At 46.9% G+C, this 13,699-nt stretch overlaps 1 protein-coding gene across 1 annotated transcript; it reads right to left on the bottom strand.

Annotated features, from left to right (window-relative positions):
- Positions 1–544: 544 nt before the first annotated feature.
- CCNE1 (cyclin E1) lies at positions 545–10,764 on the bottom strand. Its single transcript, XM_035023540.1, has 12 exons — positions 10,683–10,764; positions 10,158–10,209; positions 9,959–10,046; positions 9,672–9,740; positions 5,542–5,687; positions 5,287–5,422; positions 2,977–3,123; positions 2,326–2,421; positions 1,963–2,097; positions 1,741–1,852; positions 1,504–1,661; positions 545–1,211 (listed from the first exon to the last, which is right to left on the bottom strand). Exons 2-12 carry the CDS (start codon positions 10,178–10,180, stop codon positions 1,089–1,091), a joined length of 1,233 nt encoding a protein of 410 aa, XP_034879431.1. The 5' UTR covers positions 10,181–10,209; positions 10,683–10,764; the 3' UTR covers positions 545–1,088.
- Positions 10,765–13,699: the final 2,935 nt, after the last annotated feature.

Here is a 13,699-nt window from a genome sequence, read left to right on the forward strand (position 1 = left end):
CTCCATCAGTGGTCAGGGAACAGACTGTGCACTGACATCTGGCCTTGAGCTACGTATTTTATTTTACATTTTCTTCTTCAAAGTATAGTTTTAGGCTACTACATTATGTTAACAAGTTCTCCCAGCAGAAGTTCTTTAGGTTAAGATTTGGGTAAGGACGAAAAGGGTGTTGAGTACCACTTATTACAGATGCTTTATGACCTCTGGCCTGTCGTGGGGCGGACATCATACCTAAGAATCCTCTTGGATGCAGACATGCGCTCCCCAGTACTGTCACCGCCAGCCGGGGAGCCCCATCTGAGCAGCCACTGTGCAGGCCTGCGAGAAAGGGGGAGAAATGCCAAATTTGAAGCCTCATCCCCACCTCACGTGGCCCTTGGCAGGCATTCGTGGCTGTACCTAAAGCTCACTTCGAAAGTCTTCTTCTAAATATATTTGCCTGAAAAGTACGAAGCTAAAGAAAGAGAACTCGATGCAGCCACACTCAAAGATGACTTCTAACTTAAATGATCACACATAGCTCATAAAACGAGCTGTCTCAGACAGTGTTATCTTTATTAAAAAAACGGATAGACGTAGCAGCACTTACAAAATAACAAAATAACAGTTCATAAAAGGCATTGTACATTGTCAACTGATAATGTGAAAAGGGCAGGCCCCCAGCACAGCTGGTTGTGGGCTCCACATCACAATGCTCACAACCACCTGTTCCCCTCAATACGACACAACCCAGCACACCCGAGGGGAGCCCACAGCAACGTGGCACTCCGCAACTTCAAGCCTTTGTTCCGTGTGTGAACAGTCAATCAAGTCAAGTATCACCCTCCTTAGCAGCATCTGGAGCACTCATTGGTGTTCTGGAGGTGGCTGGTGTACTCGACCCACTTATTTCAAAAAATCTAAGCATTCAATAAAAAACACTTGTCCCTGTCCAATGCCATCCACAGAAACACTTCGGTTGCAGAAGAGACATGCTCTTCCGCTGACATATCTGTAAAAGCTAACGCGCGCCTCCGCCCCAGTGTGCAGCAGGGAACTTGGAGCGGGCACTTCTGCACAGCTGTCTTTGGTGGAGGATGCTGGTGTGGTCACGCGGTCCCCTGCTCACTGCTCTGCTTCTTACTGCTCTGTGGGGGGGTGAGGACCCCGGTGGGGAGAGGAGAAATCCTATTTTGTTCAGACAATATGGCTTTCTTTGCTTGGGCTTTGTCCTGGTAAGAATAAAAGCGAGAAATGTTAAAATGGAAGAATGCATCCTTTGGGCTTCGCGGCCTGTGTGCTCCTTTCTGTGGAGGTGAGGGCAACGAAACAGCAAAGAACAATCTGAAGTCGCTGGTCTGTGTGCTATTTAGACATCGCATCTATTGAGCACAATTTTTCTTTTTCAAAGGAATTATAAGAATTGGAGTCTTTCTAGGATATGGGGAGCCTGCCTGAAGAGGAGTGAAGAGGCTACTCAGGCAGTTTTAGGAATTTATCTGAGAAACGAGGAACACGACTCACCAGCAAATCCAAGCTGTTTATGTGGGTCTGGATGTTGTGCGCATCTTCAGCAGGAACTCCCCTGAAGTGCTTAAGTTTTGAGCTCCCTGTCTCCCTTATAACCATGGCAAATGGAACCATCCACTTGACACACTTCTCTATATCACACCACTGATACCCTGCAATGAAAATAAATTTTAGGCTCCATCGGTTTGTAAGTTTAATACACCTTGTGAATGGACCGGAAAGCCAACGTACCTGAAACCTTTTGCATCAATTCAGATGAAGAGAAATGATACAAGGCAGAAGCAGCAAGTACACCATAGGGAAATTCTAAGCAGCCAACATCCAGGACACAAAGATCTAAAAGCTGTGGAGGAGAAAAGAACACTGAAGCAGGAGGCCAACGTCTATCCCTTCTAGAGTTCCTCGGTCTCCTGGTGGGATAGGTAGACCCCCCAGAGGTAAAGAGCCACTCACCTCTGCGATGTGTATGAAGATTTGCTGGGGATACTGTGGCAGGAGCACTTCATATAAGTCATTTAGATATGCCACCTGCATATATACATTCAGCCAGGACACAATGGTCAGGGGACTTAAGTGCCACTTAAGGGCCTAAGGGAAAACAGAGAGAAGGGTCAGACCAACGGCTGAGAAAAAAACAAAACCAAACAGACGCTTCTGCTCCCTTGGGGCCTCCAAAGGAGTTCAAAATGCAACCACGTTCCATGCCACAATGTGTCCAGCTGGGGAACACCTAGTCAGATGCACTCAAACTGAATGTGGAAAAGATATTATGTATGCATTTAAAAAAAAGGACTGAAAAATTAACTTGTAACCTACCTTCATAATGATTAATTCCATGCTAAGAATTTCCTCTCCTGAACAAGCCCCATCTGTAACATAAGCAAACTGGTGTAGCTTTGGAGGATAGATTTCCTAAAAGGAAATAAAAGGGAGAAATGACTACCAAATTTTTCTAACAGTTTTAACTTACAATGTACATCCAAAATTACTGTTTTTAGTATGCTAGCATGGAAAGAGAGGGAACATCATGGAATAAATACAGGCGCTACTCCACTGGTCAAAATGCATTCATTGTGAAAGAAACCAAACACCCATCGTTACCAATAAATAAAGACATAAATACAGCTTTTACTCAGTGGGGATATTTTTAAAATTTTCACCTTTTTAATACCTTTAGCAACATGTTTGAAAGTTGGGCCTATCCACCCTTCTCATCACACTAAAATTCGAATCCTCTTGGGTCAAAGTTCAATTTTTTGGCGTAAAGTAACTACATTAACCTAAGCATTTTATATACTCACTACTTCTCTCACTTCTTGGTTGATTTCTAGCCCTTTCTGCATGTATCTTTACTTTAGATGACCTCAAATTAGAAAAATGTAGACAAACAGTTGGCCTATTCCAGTAATCTCAGGGGATCTCAAGAAACAGCATGTGCTACATAAGAAATATTTTAAAATAATTTACCTCAAGTTTGGCAGCAATAAATAAAGATGAAATCCCAATAAGCTGTAAAAGTGTTTTAACAATATTTTGTTGTGTTGCCATATACCGATCAAAGAAATCCTGTGCCAAGTAAAATGTCTCTCTGTGAAGTTTATAGACTTCGCATACCTGAAAAAATATTTAGTAAGTTTTAGAACAGTTACTTGAGGAAAAAAGAAAGACAAAAAACAACTTGCCATGAGTTTTGGTGAAGGACAATATAACCAAATCAAGAGAGAGAACTTTGCTTTTCTGAAAGGATGGTTACCTGGCTTGTCCGTAAGCACAAACACAGCGCAAAGCTGGAACTCAGAAGGATTAAGTGTTCTGTGATCTATATAATAGTAAGGGCAAATGTGCATAGGCTGCTAAAGCAGCATTTTCATGGAAAAACTGTGAATAATAATCTCAAACTAAAATTAGGACCATGCCTGCCCTGCCCACCTCACAGGATTGCTGAGAGAGCGGGTAAAATGATGTGCATGAGGGAGCTGAAGAGGACCAAGGAAATAGTAGACTTCAACTCATCACCACCGTCTAATGTCTGATTATGCATATAAAACTGCCATTCCTACATAGGCCTTCCCTTGTGTGAGTGCAATTCATGGGGCTAAAAAGTAGAAAAGGCACGAAAGAAACAACAAACAGAACATTGAGAGAAAATTCCATCAATCACTAAAGAGTATTTCTAAAGTCCAAGTTGAGGTATATTTGAAGTCAGTTTTTATAAAGTAATACAATTATGATCTGATCAGAAGTGAAACTAGAGCTTCTGTCCCCTCAGGAACAAACTCTCAGACCTATGTCACCCAGCTCACAATTGGGCACACAGCCTGAGTACCACCTTTCCCACATGCACGCAGACTTCCTGGCTGGGCTCGGGGCTGAGAAACAGCATTGCTGCAGACAAGCCTGCAGTTTTGTTCCACTGAAGACAAAAAGGTTACCATTCTTTTCTATCCTTTTAATGGTATTACATGACCTTTTTGATTTACTTTCAGAGAGAAGCCTTCCTTAAAGTATATGGCATCACCTGCATTATGCAAAATAGAACTTCTCTGTCACATCTTATGAGTTGAAGACTGGGAGAGTAAAGTATACTACACATCTAATGTTTTGAGGAATTATAAAATGTCTCCAAGGGCCCAGAAGGGCTATGTGCTATAGTGGGCCTGCAGTGGGCAACTGCAAGGCCTGTAGTTTAAAGCAGGCAGGCCTGCCAAAGAACTCAGTATAGAAAATGTTAACGTTTTCAGAGACCAATAAAGAAAAAACAAATTAATAATGGTAAAAACAGCTATCTTTTCTTGCCTACTATTTCTAATCCATACCAACTCTGCAAGGAAAATACTGTTAGAAAATACTGCAGATGAGAAAACCAAGATTCTAAGTTCAATGACTTGCCTGACGAAGACACATACATGGTGAGGTAGCAGCAGGGGATCTGATTCTAGGATGGACATAACAGGGGGGCACATACCCCTGGAATATAGGCTTTCCAAAGAGTACACAGCAGAGTTTGTTTTTAGGGAATATTGAGACACTTGGCTTCCCCAAGTCCTTTTTTCATAAAATGGATCTACCTGAGATTCCTTTGACACCACAAAGAAAGCCTACTTCTCATCACCCAAGGCTTCCACGTGTCTAGGAAGGGCCCCTTCATCGAGGCACCACAGAGTCACCCACAATTCCTCTCAGAGGAAGATGCACTGCTCATACAATATCGCCTTTTATGTTTAACAATTACCCATCACCATTTGTAATACTCGTTCTTTTGATCAATTGTTGCAGAGAAGTCTGACGGTGTGACCAATAAAAGATTTGAACAATATATTTTGTTAGAGGACGATATTCTGTGGGGAAGGAGAAATGGCTTCCAAGGAGTTAAAAAGGAACAATGTAAGCTTTCTGACTGTTGAAGATAAGCCTGTTCATATATTTTGAAAACTTATGATAGTGGCTATCAAATAGCTGTTATCTGCATTCTACTGGATAGATTTAAAAGCAATTTAATTCACAAAGAACAAATATCAATATTTATAGTTATGTGGAAAATATGTAATTATCTGAACTTTGAAGAAAAAAATTAGAGGCCAACTTAAAAATGTCTAAGAGGTAAAGAGACTTCAGAAATTCTTCTAAGGAAGAATGCAAGCAAAACAGCAATATATACACAACAGCTTCAGAGACACAGAATGTGTCAATGGGATCAAACACAGGAGGAGATCATAAGAGCACAGATGATGCTAGAAGTGGTCAATGCTTCCAGTCAGCTGGAAGACTCAAGCTCACCTCCATTAACCAATCCAGAAGAATTGCTCGCATCTTAGGCTGCAGGAGAGGGTGCCGCTGCATAAAGTGCTTATCCCTTAAGTATGTCTTTTCCTTGTTTAGCATAATTTTCCAGACCTCGTCTCTATTTGCCCAGCTACAAAAAACAACGCCAAGTGAAAGACAAAAGGTAGGTGTCAGTATGAGTCCACACTAACTTGGTGAGATTGTGCACAAGGAGTAAAAGATCTGGAAGGCACATGGCAGGCAACTTACTTCAGTATAGGCAGTGGCGAGGCTCTGGAGGGCATGAAACTCTGCGGTCCACACGCGGAACTTGGGTATGCCGGCTCATCCTCTTCTTTGTCCGGTGTGGGAATCAAGGAGCAGGGGTTTTCACACACAGAATTACCGTCCCAAGGCTGTAAAAGAAAAAACACATTTTTAAATGTTTGATATGAACCAGCTATTTTTACATTCATTGATTTATAGAACAGCCAGTAAAATAGAAAAGGTCTTCACACTAGGCAGCAATCTCTAGGCCCAAATACATATTCTGGACTAAATTCAGATGAAGATGGAACGTGTAAGTAAAAGCCACAGTAATGACTCCAAGTTTTCATTTCACATGACACTGGTTTAGGAGCCTATGCAGTAAATATCTAAGACAACTACAGAGTCAGTAGCATTTTGTCCTCCACGTTGTCACCCTCAAACACGTACCTGAGCAGTAAGATGGACCCAGGAGGGGTTAAGACAAAAGGCAAACAGCTCTTATATTACAAAAAACGACAACAGCACCAACAATACAAATCCATTTGCAGCTCAGTAAGATACTGGGCATAACTTAGTCTAAGGTATGCTGTGGGATTACTTGGTCACAACTGAAAGATTTGTTTTTTTAACAAGTACAACTAATCTAAAATTTCTTAAAAGTGAAAGGATTTCCAATAAAAGTATTTACATGCTCACTCCACATTCACAAGTGTAAAAGATCAAAATGTAAATTGATTACCATCTATATTTAAAGTTTCCCCATCTTAAAACAAAAAACCATCAAATGTGACATCTTTTGGTTGCAAGACTAGCCTAATACATTACATAATTGGGACTTTTTGTTTTCCTTAACTCAAAACAAAACAAAAAGAATATCTGCCTAGTTAAAACCAAATCCAGGAATGGTCACAGGATATACTAAGAAGTCTGTGGAGATAGAAGCCAGATACCCCTGAAGACCTTTGAATCCTGTCCCCAAAGTCTTGCACAGAATGACTCAAATAACTGATAAGTGAATAAACCATCATTAAAAATCCAAACCCAAATATGCTTTTCTTTTAAAGATTCCAGATACTCAATTTTATTCAATTTTCAATATTTGGAAAATACTAAGGTCATTTTGCCATTTAGAAAATTTTCTTTTTCAAGCTGCTCTGTTCATCATCCTACTCTGAAAAGAAGCCTATGATGGATTTTTTTGAATTATAAGAGTGATTTTGTTGACAATGTGGCAGGTAATAATCCCACCAGCATGGAAACCCTGTGAAGTCTGAGATTCTAGGCACTTTTTTTTAAGGCAGACAGCTCATTAAGGTTGACTAGAGAAGAAAAGGGACAAGGGGACAACTAGAAATGAGCGTGGGGACTTGGGCTCCAGGTGCTGCCTGGAGAATGGCTCTCAGGGCACACCGGCCACTTTCAGAGGCAGCCAGAGCACTTTCAGTGTGCCAAGAAGAGCAAAGCAGGATAAAGCTCTTCTCCACCCAGGGTGCGAAGAATTGGGCATGCAAATTAACCATGACAACTCCTGCCAACAGCTGTTCCAGAAGGGCAACCTCCCCTTCCAGCTCTAGTATCATGTGCTGGTAGCATTTCCTTGACGCAAAAAGGGTCACATAACTGCTTCAAGTAGTTTCTTCATTCAGGAATGAATTCTAGCTGTGAAGGCAGAAGCTGGGTGCCACCCTCTGCAGCCAGATGGCTGAAAGAGCTGAGAGCAGCCCTTGGGGAGAAAATGGCAGCAGTTTCCAACCCGCAGTTCACAGACAAACCGGACGACCCACAAACAGACATGTGGTTTGGAAAGTTTTAGGACCCAGTGGGTGAAGCACAATATGAAGTCTATGCCCCTTCTCTTAAGCAGATACTGGGTTTTAAAGGAAGCCAGATCCATCTGACTTTAGGAAGGAAAGGGATAAGAGCAAGAGACCAATTTTGACTATTTCTAACCACCCCTGCCTCCTTATGAATTAACAACAGAACTACCTATGCAAAATCAGGTGCTGAGAAGTAACTAATGAAAGCCCAGGATTCACTTCAATAAAAAAGGTGGGTCTCATGCAAAAAGTTAAACAACAAGGGGTGCCTGGGTGGCTCAGATGGTTAAGCATCTGCCTTCGGCTTAGGTCATGATCCCAGGGTCCTGGGATTGAGTCCCGCATCGGGCTCCCTGCTCAGCTGGGAGCCTGTTTCTCCCTCTCCTTCTCCTGCTGTCCCTGCTTGTGCTCTCTCACTCACTCTGTCAAATAAATAAATAAAATCTTAAAAAAAAAAAAAAGTTAAACAACAAAACAGATTATGTTGAATGGATTTTAGATAAAAGTGCAGTCTTCTTGTCCTTAAGAAAGGCCTAAGGTAAGAATCAAAGGTTCTCTGTGGTCCTGATGAAGCAGTTATAAGGAGTTAGGATAATGCCCACAAGTAGCTCAAGGCTATTGTACTGGGCTGAACTGTAACTCCTGAGAAAAATTCTGTGTAATTAATAGGCAAAAAGGTTGTGTTACCCCAAAATTCTAGCTTCAGGAATCTACACAGAGAAATAAGACAACGAATCCTCCATAAATAGATGGACAATTTTCAAGCTTTCTGCTCTACAAAATGTGCAGAAACTTGTTGTCATTAATCTGTGAACCACTATGAAAATTCCTCCTAGTTGGAAATTATATGCTTATTCATATAGCATATAGTTGAGTGATCAACTGTCCACAGTTTAGGGATAGGACCACAGCCCCATTTTAGTCACCCTAGCTCCGCTCCAATCATCCTGGAGAACAGAAATTACTCTAAAACTCTAAGAAGTCAATATGGATGCCTTTCTTTCTCACTCGGAAATTTCAATTCAAAAACAGTTGGCAAAATAAACAATCTTGAGTTTCACAAAGTAGAGATCCATTTTATCATGCCCCACAAAAATCACCCTACTTAAAGTTCGTTTGTTTCTTATATTTTAAAGAGGAAAAGAAAAGAAAGAATTCTTATTTCCTTCCCTAAAATCTAACAAGAAGGAAATTATCAACCCCCTTGTTCAATATTCAATGGACCTCCCCAGAAATGCTAATTACTAGGGTCTTATGTACAGTGACAACTATTACTACAAACCTACTGCTTTAAAGCCCTTCACTCTTCCAGAACCAACTGCTATGGCTGTTGCTCACTGCCCAACAAAGTGATGTGCTGCCCATTGCTAACCTAGTTGGGACCACTGCCCTCAGCTCAAATACTATTCCCACTCAGCTTTTCTCTGTGATAGGGTCAGAAGGCCTGACACGCTAGTTTGGAGATCGGCTGCTTCCCCTACTGGAGCCATAACTACAGTCTCCAGTCATTTCTGGAGGTGGAGAGATAACACAAGCTTTTTCTGCTGGGAACTTCTGATGTTGTAATGATATCACGAGCATGCAGGAAATTTGGTGGTAACTCTATTCCAAAGAGACCAGAGAAATGGACTCGTCAATTTAAAAAAACTGTGCTGAGACACATATATCATCACACAGAATATTCCACAAATACTCTGGCTGAGGGCAGGTCAAGCCCCAGACAGCAGTAGTCACTGTAGGTAATTGCTGGATGGGCTGAGAACCCCCAGAGGGGGAAAAAGTTAGAAACCTGACCTAAAGGGGGTGGGAGGTCCTTAAGCACCATGACATGATGGAAAAATAGAAGTGTGGATGGGGAGAATTCATGGCTGCTTATGAACACACACAAACCCCCATCATCACAGCTACCCAGAGTGTCAGGAGCCCTCCCCCTGGTTCGCCAGCCTAGAGACAGGGCTCTAGGATGGACTCCACCCCTGGCTTGCACAGGACTCTGGGTTACTTTCTTCCTCTGAGTCTGGGTTTCCTCAAGGGCAAAAGGAGAGGACCGAGTTATTTGATGTCCATTCTGGTTCTTCCAGACATCAGCGCATATTTGTAATCTCAAAGGTGCTGGCGAGGAACCCAAGACCTTCCTGGAGTCCCAAGGCTGGCAGAGGTCAGTGCCACTGCTGGGCACAGAGCTCAGCCATATGTACTGTGGCCATAGGTAGAGAAAAAGCCTTCAGCAGGAGGCAAGGGGGATAGAGACTCAATCTAACCCACAAAGAGCAGGAGGCCCTCCACCTAGGCCCAATCAGCAACTGTACCCACCTGACTGCTGCACTGGCTTCTCACAGTCCTGTCAAGTTTTGCAATTTCTTCATCTGGATCCTGCAAAAACTAATATAAAGCAGCCCCCACCGCCCAAGGAAACACACCAAAGAGTCCAAAGACAAAAACAGAGAGAGAGAAAGAAAAAGTTGGTTAGGTTGTGGGCACCATTTCTGCCAAATGCACTCCCATTAACCCCCTACCAATAAACATGTGGCAGAGCCCAGTCTGGTTCCCAGGTAAGATTTGGGGGGGTCTCCTCCCCCACCTGTCTCCTTTGTACTCACAACAGCCACATTTGCCTTCCTTTTCCTGGAGCGAACAGAGACATCTGTGCCACTTTCCTCCTTCATGGTGTCCCGTTCCTTTGCATCCCTGCAAAGCCAGGGTGGCACAGAGGTCAGGGTGAGTTCTCCCCAAATCTGGGTTCACCCCTCCCCCACCACTGAATACCCTTCCCGTCCCCACAGCGACAGGGCCACTCACCTCTCCCTCCTCTCCCTCGGCATGGCTTAGGGCGTGGGATCAAGTTTCAGGCCTTAGGGACACAAACCGGGCAGTGGGGTGAAGACGACCGGCGGCGGGGGGGGTATGGGCGGCCAGCCTGCCCCGGACACCCCTCCCCCTCCCGCGCGGGCGGCGGCGGCGGCGGCGGGAGCCTCCCGGGCCGGTCAGGAAAATGGCCGATGGGCCCGGGTGGCCTGTCACCCGCGGCGCCGCCAACAGTCTGCGATGCCGGGTCCGAACCCGGGGTTGGGGGGGCCCGCACGGCCCCCGAAATCCCCGCCGGCCATCTCCTCCCTTGTGGCCCGGGCTGCCTCAGTCTCCCCCTCAACACTTCCCTCCCCCCACCCGTCCGTCTCTGAGCCACCCTACCGGGGCACCCCGCGCTGACGCCTCAGGGACCCGGCGACCCGGCCTCGCCCCACCCCCACCCCGGCCCGGCCCGACCCGGGCGCTGTGGGAGTCCTCGCCGCCGCGCCGTCCCGCAGCTCGCGACAGGGCCCTTACCCGAAGCCGTCTCTCCGCGGCAGGCAGGCGGCACGAGCCGAGGCCGGGGGCAGGAGGCAGGAGGCAGGAGGCAGGAGGCAGGAGGCAGGAGGCAGAGGCGAGCGGGAAGCCGGGAGGCGGGAGGCGGGAGGCAGCGGCGGGCCGAGCGCGCGGCGGTGGCGGGATCCGCGCCTGCCCCCTACACCGCGCTGGCGGCCGAGCCGGCTGCTCCTGCGCCCGGCTAAGAGCGGGACATTTAAAAATCCCTGCGCGCGGAACCGGCCCCCGGCCCGCCCTCGCACCCTCCCGCCACCCTCCGCTCCGCCCCGGCCGGCTCCGAACCCCTCAGCGGCCGCCCTTGGGCCCGGGCCCGCCCAGCCACAGGCTTCAGGACCGCCCCGCCGCCGCGCAGGCCAGCCGAGGCGCTCGAGACCGCCGGGGGCGGGGCCTGCGCGGGGCGGGGCCTGCGCGGGGCGGGGCTAAGTGACAGGGCCTGCGCGCTGGAGGGGCGGGGCCGGGGCCGTGGCGGGGCCTGCGCGGCGCGAGCTGCGGCGCCGCGCGGAGCGGGACGCGGGAGGCCGGCTGGCGCGCGCGGTGGAGGGCGGGGCCGCGCCGGGCGGGCAGCACGCGGGGGAGGTCTGGCGCGAGCGCAGCGGAGGGGCGGGCCGAGGGACTCTGTGGGCGGAGCCGAGCGGCGCTGGAGCGGCAAAAGGCCGCATGGCCCGCGCGGGTGGAATGTAAACACTGCAGGCGGCGCGGGTTCGGGCCGGGGCCGGGGCCGGGGTCTGGCAGGGGTCGCGCAGGAGCGAGCGGGAGGACCCGCCGTCCGTCGGTCTGCCGCGCGCGCGCTCTGTCCCTCCTTGCACGTCCTCCCCGCCCCTGAGACGCAGGGTTCCGGGCTGTGAGTCGGGGCGGGATGTGCCTAAGGTCACAGCGCCTAGTCGCTGGCCTACAACCAGTGCCACTGGCAGCCGCCTGGGTCTGGAGAGCCGGTGGAACGGTGGTTGTTTCTGGACGTGCGTCCGCCCATCCATCCAAGCATGCACTCATTCATTCAAGAACAGCCCACCCCCTTTCCTGTGTGCCCCTCCCCCACAAACTCTTCCGGGGCATCAGAAGACTGAGCCGGTTTGGACCTTGGGATTCCAGGCACCCCCCTCTAGCTGAAAGCCTTCAGAGTGACTCACGTCAGACTCAGGGTCAAATTCGCACTCCCTGTCCTGGCGTACAGGGCTCCACAGGAACTGGCCTTTATATCCTCTCAGACCTACCCTCCACCCCCTCCACTCTCAGCTCATCACCACTGTCTGTCCTTTCTCACCTCAGGGCCTTGGACCTTGTGCCCTGCAAGGACCCCCTCGGGCTGCTCTTCCTTCCTTAGAACTTAAAGCTCTTCAGTGACCACTTAATCTGGAGCACCCTACTCCCCAGGACTTTGTCTCCACCTCATTGCCCTGCTGTGTTTCCTCCACAGAACTTGCCACAAGAAGACTCTTGCTCCTTCATTTCCTTGTTTGGTGTCCCTCTCCCTACCTTGTCTGTCTTGGTCACTGCTGTATCCCCCAGCTCTTGGCATAGTGCCTGGGGGAAGGGAGGCACTTGTTCATATTTGTGAGTGAATTCTTGAAAAACATACACCGACCAAGCCCTTGTGGACCTTATAGGCTAGTGAGACAGATATGGAACAAGTGTCACTTGGAAGTGCCTTTTCTACTAAACTTGCAGAAGAAGCATGTAGTAGAGGGCTCCCAAACACTCCCAAGACCTTCCGTGATGCACAGTCTCAGTTTTGTCCCCCGCCCACCAATATAACAGTCTTCCTGAAGTGAGAGCCTGGGACTTATTGAAGAGTATGCCTTGTGTCATCCCCAGAGGTCCCTGTTAGCAGATGTGACCTTCCAGGGGCTCTGAGGTCAAGGCTGCTGAGATGACTTGCTCAGGTTGTCTTAGGGAGGCGTGGAACCCAGGTTCCTGAACTCCCAGCCCTGTGGCCTTTAGTAATAACAATAAGAGGAACCATAAACAGTGTTTCCAAAATGGCAGCTTTGGGCTAAGTCCTTCAGAGTATTAGTCAGTTTAGCTTCACGATAATCCTATCATGTTGATACTACGATGGTCCTATTTCAAAGGTGGCAACTATCTACTTTTTAGGGTGATTGTGAGGATTAAGTGAGGTAATTTAGACTTAGTACAGTGCTTGGCACATGCTAAGCGCTCAATCAATGAGATATATATGACAATGATAGACAATATATATATCAATATACAGATATCAATTTATATCATTGTTATCAATGATAGACAAGACAGAGTTTTCCTTAGTGGTAATAGCAGCTTATACTCCAACCAACAAAGAATGAGAGTTCCAGATGTTCTGTATCCTAGCTGACACGTTCATCAACAGTACAGTGGATACAGAAATTTGGTACATTCATTCAATGGAATCCTGCACAATACAAAGGACAAACCATTGAAACATGCAGCAAAATGAATAAATTTCACAGACATACTGGGGAGCACAAGAAGCCAGACACAGAAAAGTGTTACTATGTCATTCCATTTATCTGAAGTATCAGAAAAGGCAGAACTATAGTGACCGTGGTCAGAACAGCAATTACTTCTAGGGTGGGGTTAATAACTGGGAGGGGACCAAGGGAACTTCTGAGCACTACCTGTGTTTTATATCTTGATCTGAGTACATAGTTGTGTACATAAACATTCATTGAGCTCTACACTTATGATTTATGCACTCTACTGAGTATATGTTATATTTCAAAAAATATATAAGAATTGTTTTTCAAAAAAAACCATTTAAAACAAAGTAAGACTTTAGTAATCCCTGCCCACTTGGGAATTTCTAGTTTGGAAGGGAGGCAGCGAGGTAGATTGACAATTGTGGTACAGAGTGCTAAGGGCTGGGATGGGAAACCTCCGGGGGCTAGAACTTCACATGGAGTGGTGGCAGGAGAGGGCATCCAAACGACTCTTGGATGTCAAGAAGGCTGCATGGTGGAAGCATCATCTAGGCCAGAAGGGTA

Source organism: Mirounga leonina, unplaced genomic scaffold, assembly GCF_011800145.1.
Source record: "Mirounga leonina isolate KUSES-001 unplaced genomic scaffold, KU_Mleo_1.0 Mir_177, whole genome shotgun sequence".
NCBI classification, from domain to species: Eukaryota; Metazoa; Chordata; class Mammalia; order Carnivora; family Phocidae; genus Mirounga; species Mirounga leonina.

Excerpts from the sequence above, each read along its gene's own strand:
- CCNE1 (XM_035023540.1), bottom strand. The coding sequence starts at position 10,180 with ATGCCGAGGGAGAGGAGGGAGAG. Across the intron at positions 10,047-10,157 it reads CCGAGGGAGAGGAGGGAGAG|GGATGCAAAGGAACGGGACA; the intron begins GTGAGTGGCCCT and ends CTGGCTTTGCAG. Across the intron at positions 5,423-5,541 it reads TCGCCACTGCCTATACTGAA|CTGGGCAAATAGAGACGAGG; the intron begins GTAAGTTGCCTG and ends TGTTTTTTGTAG.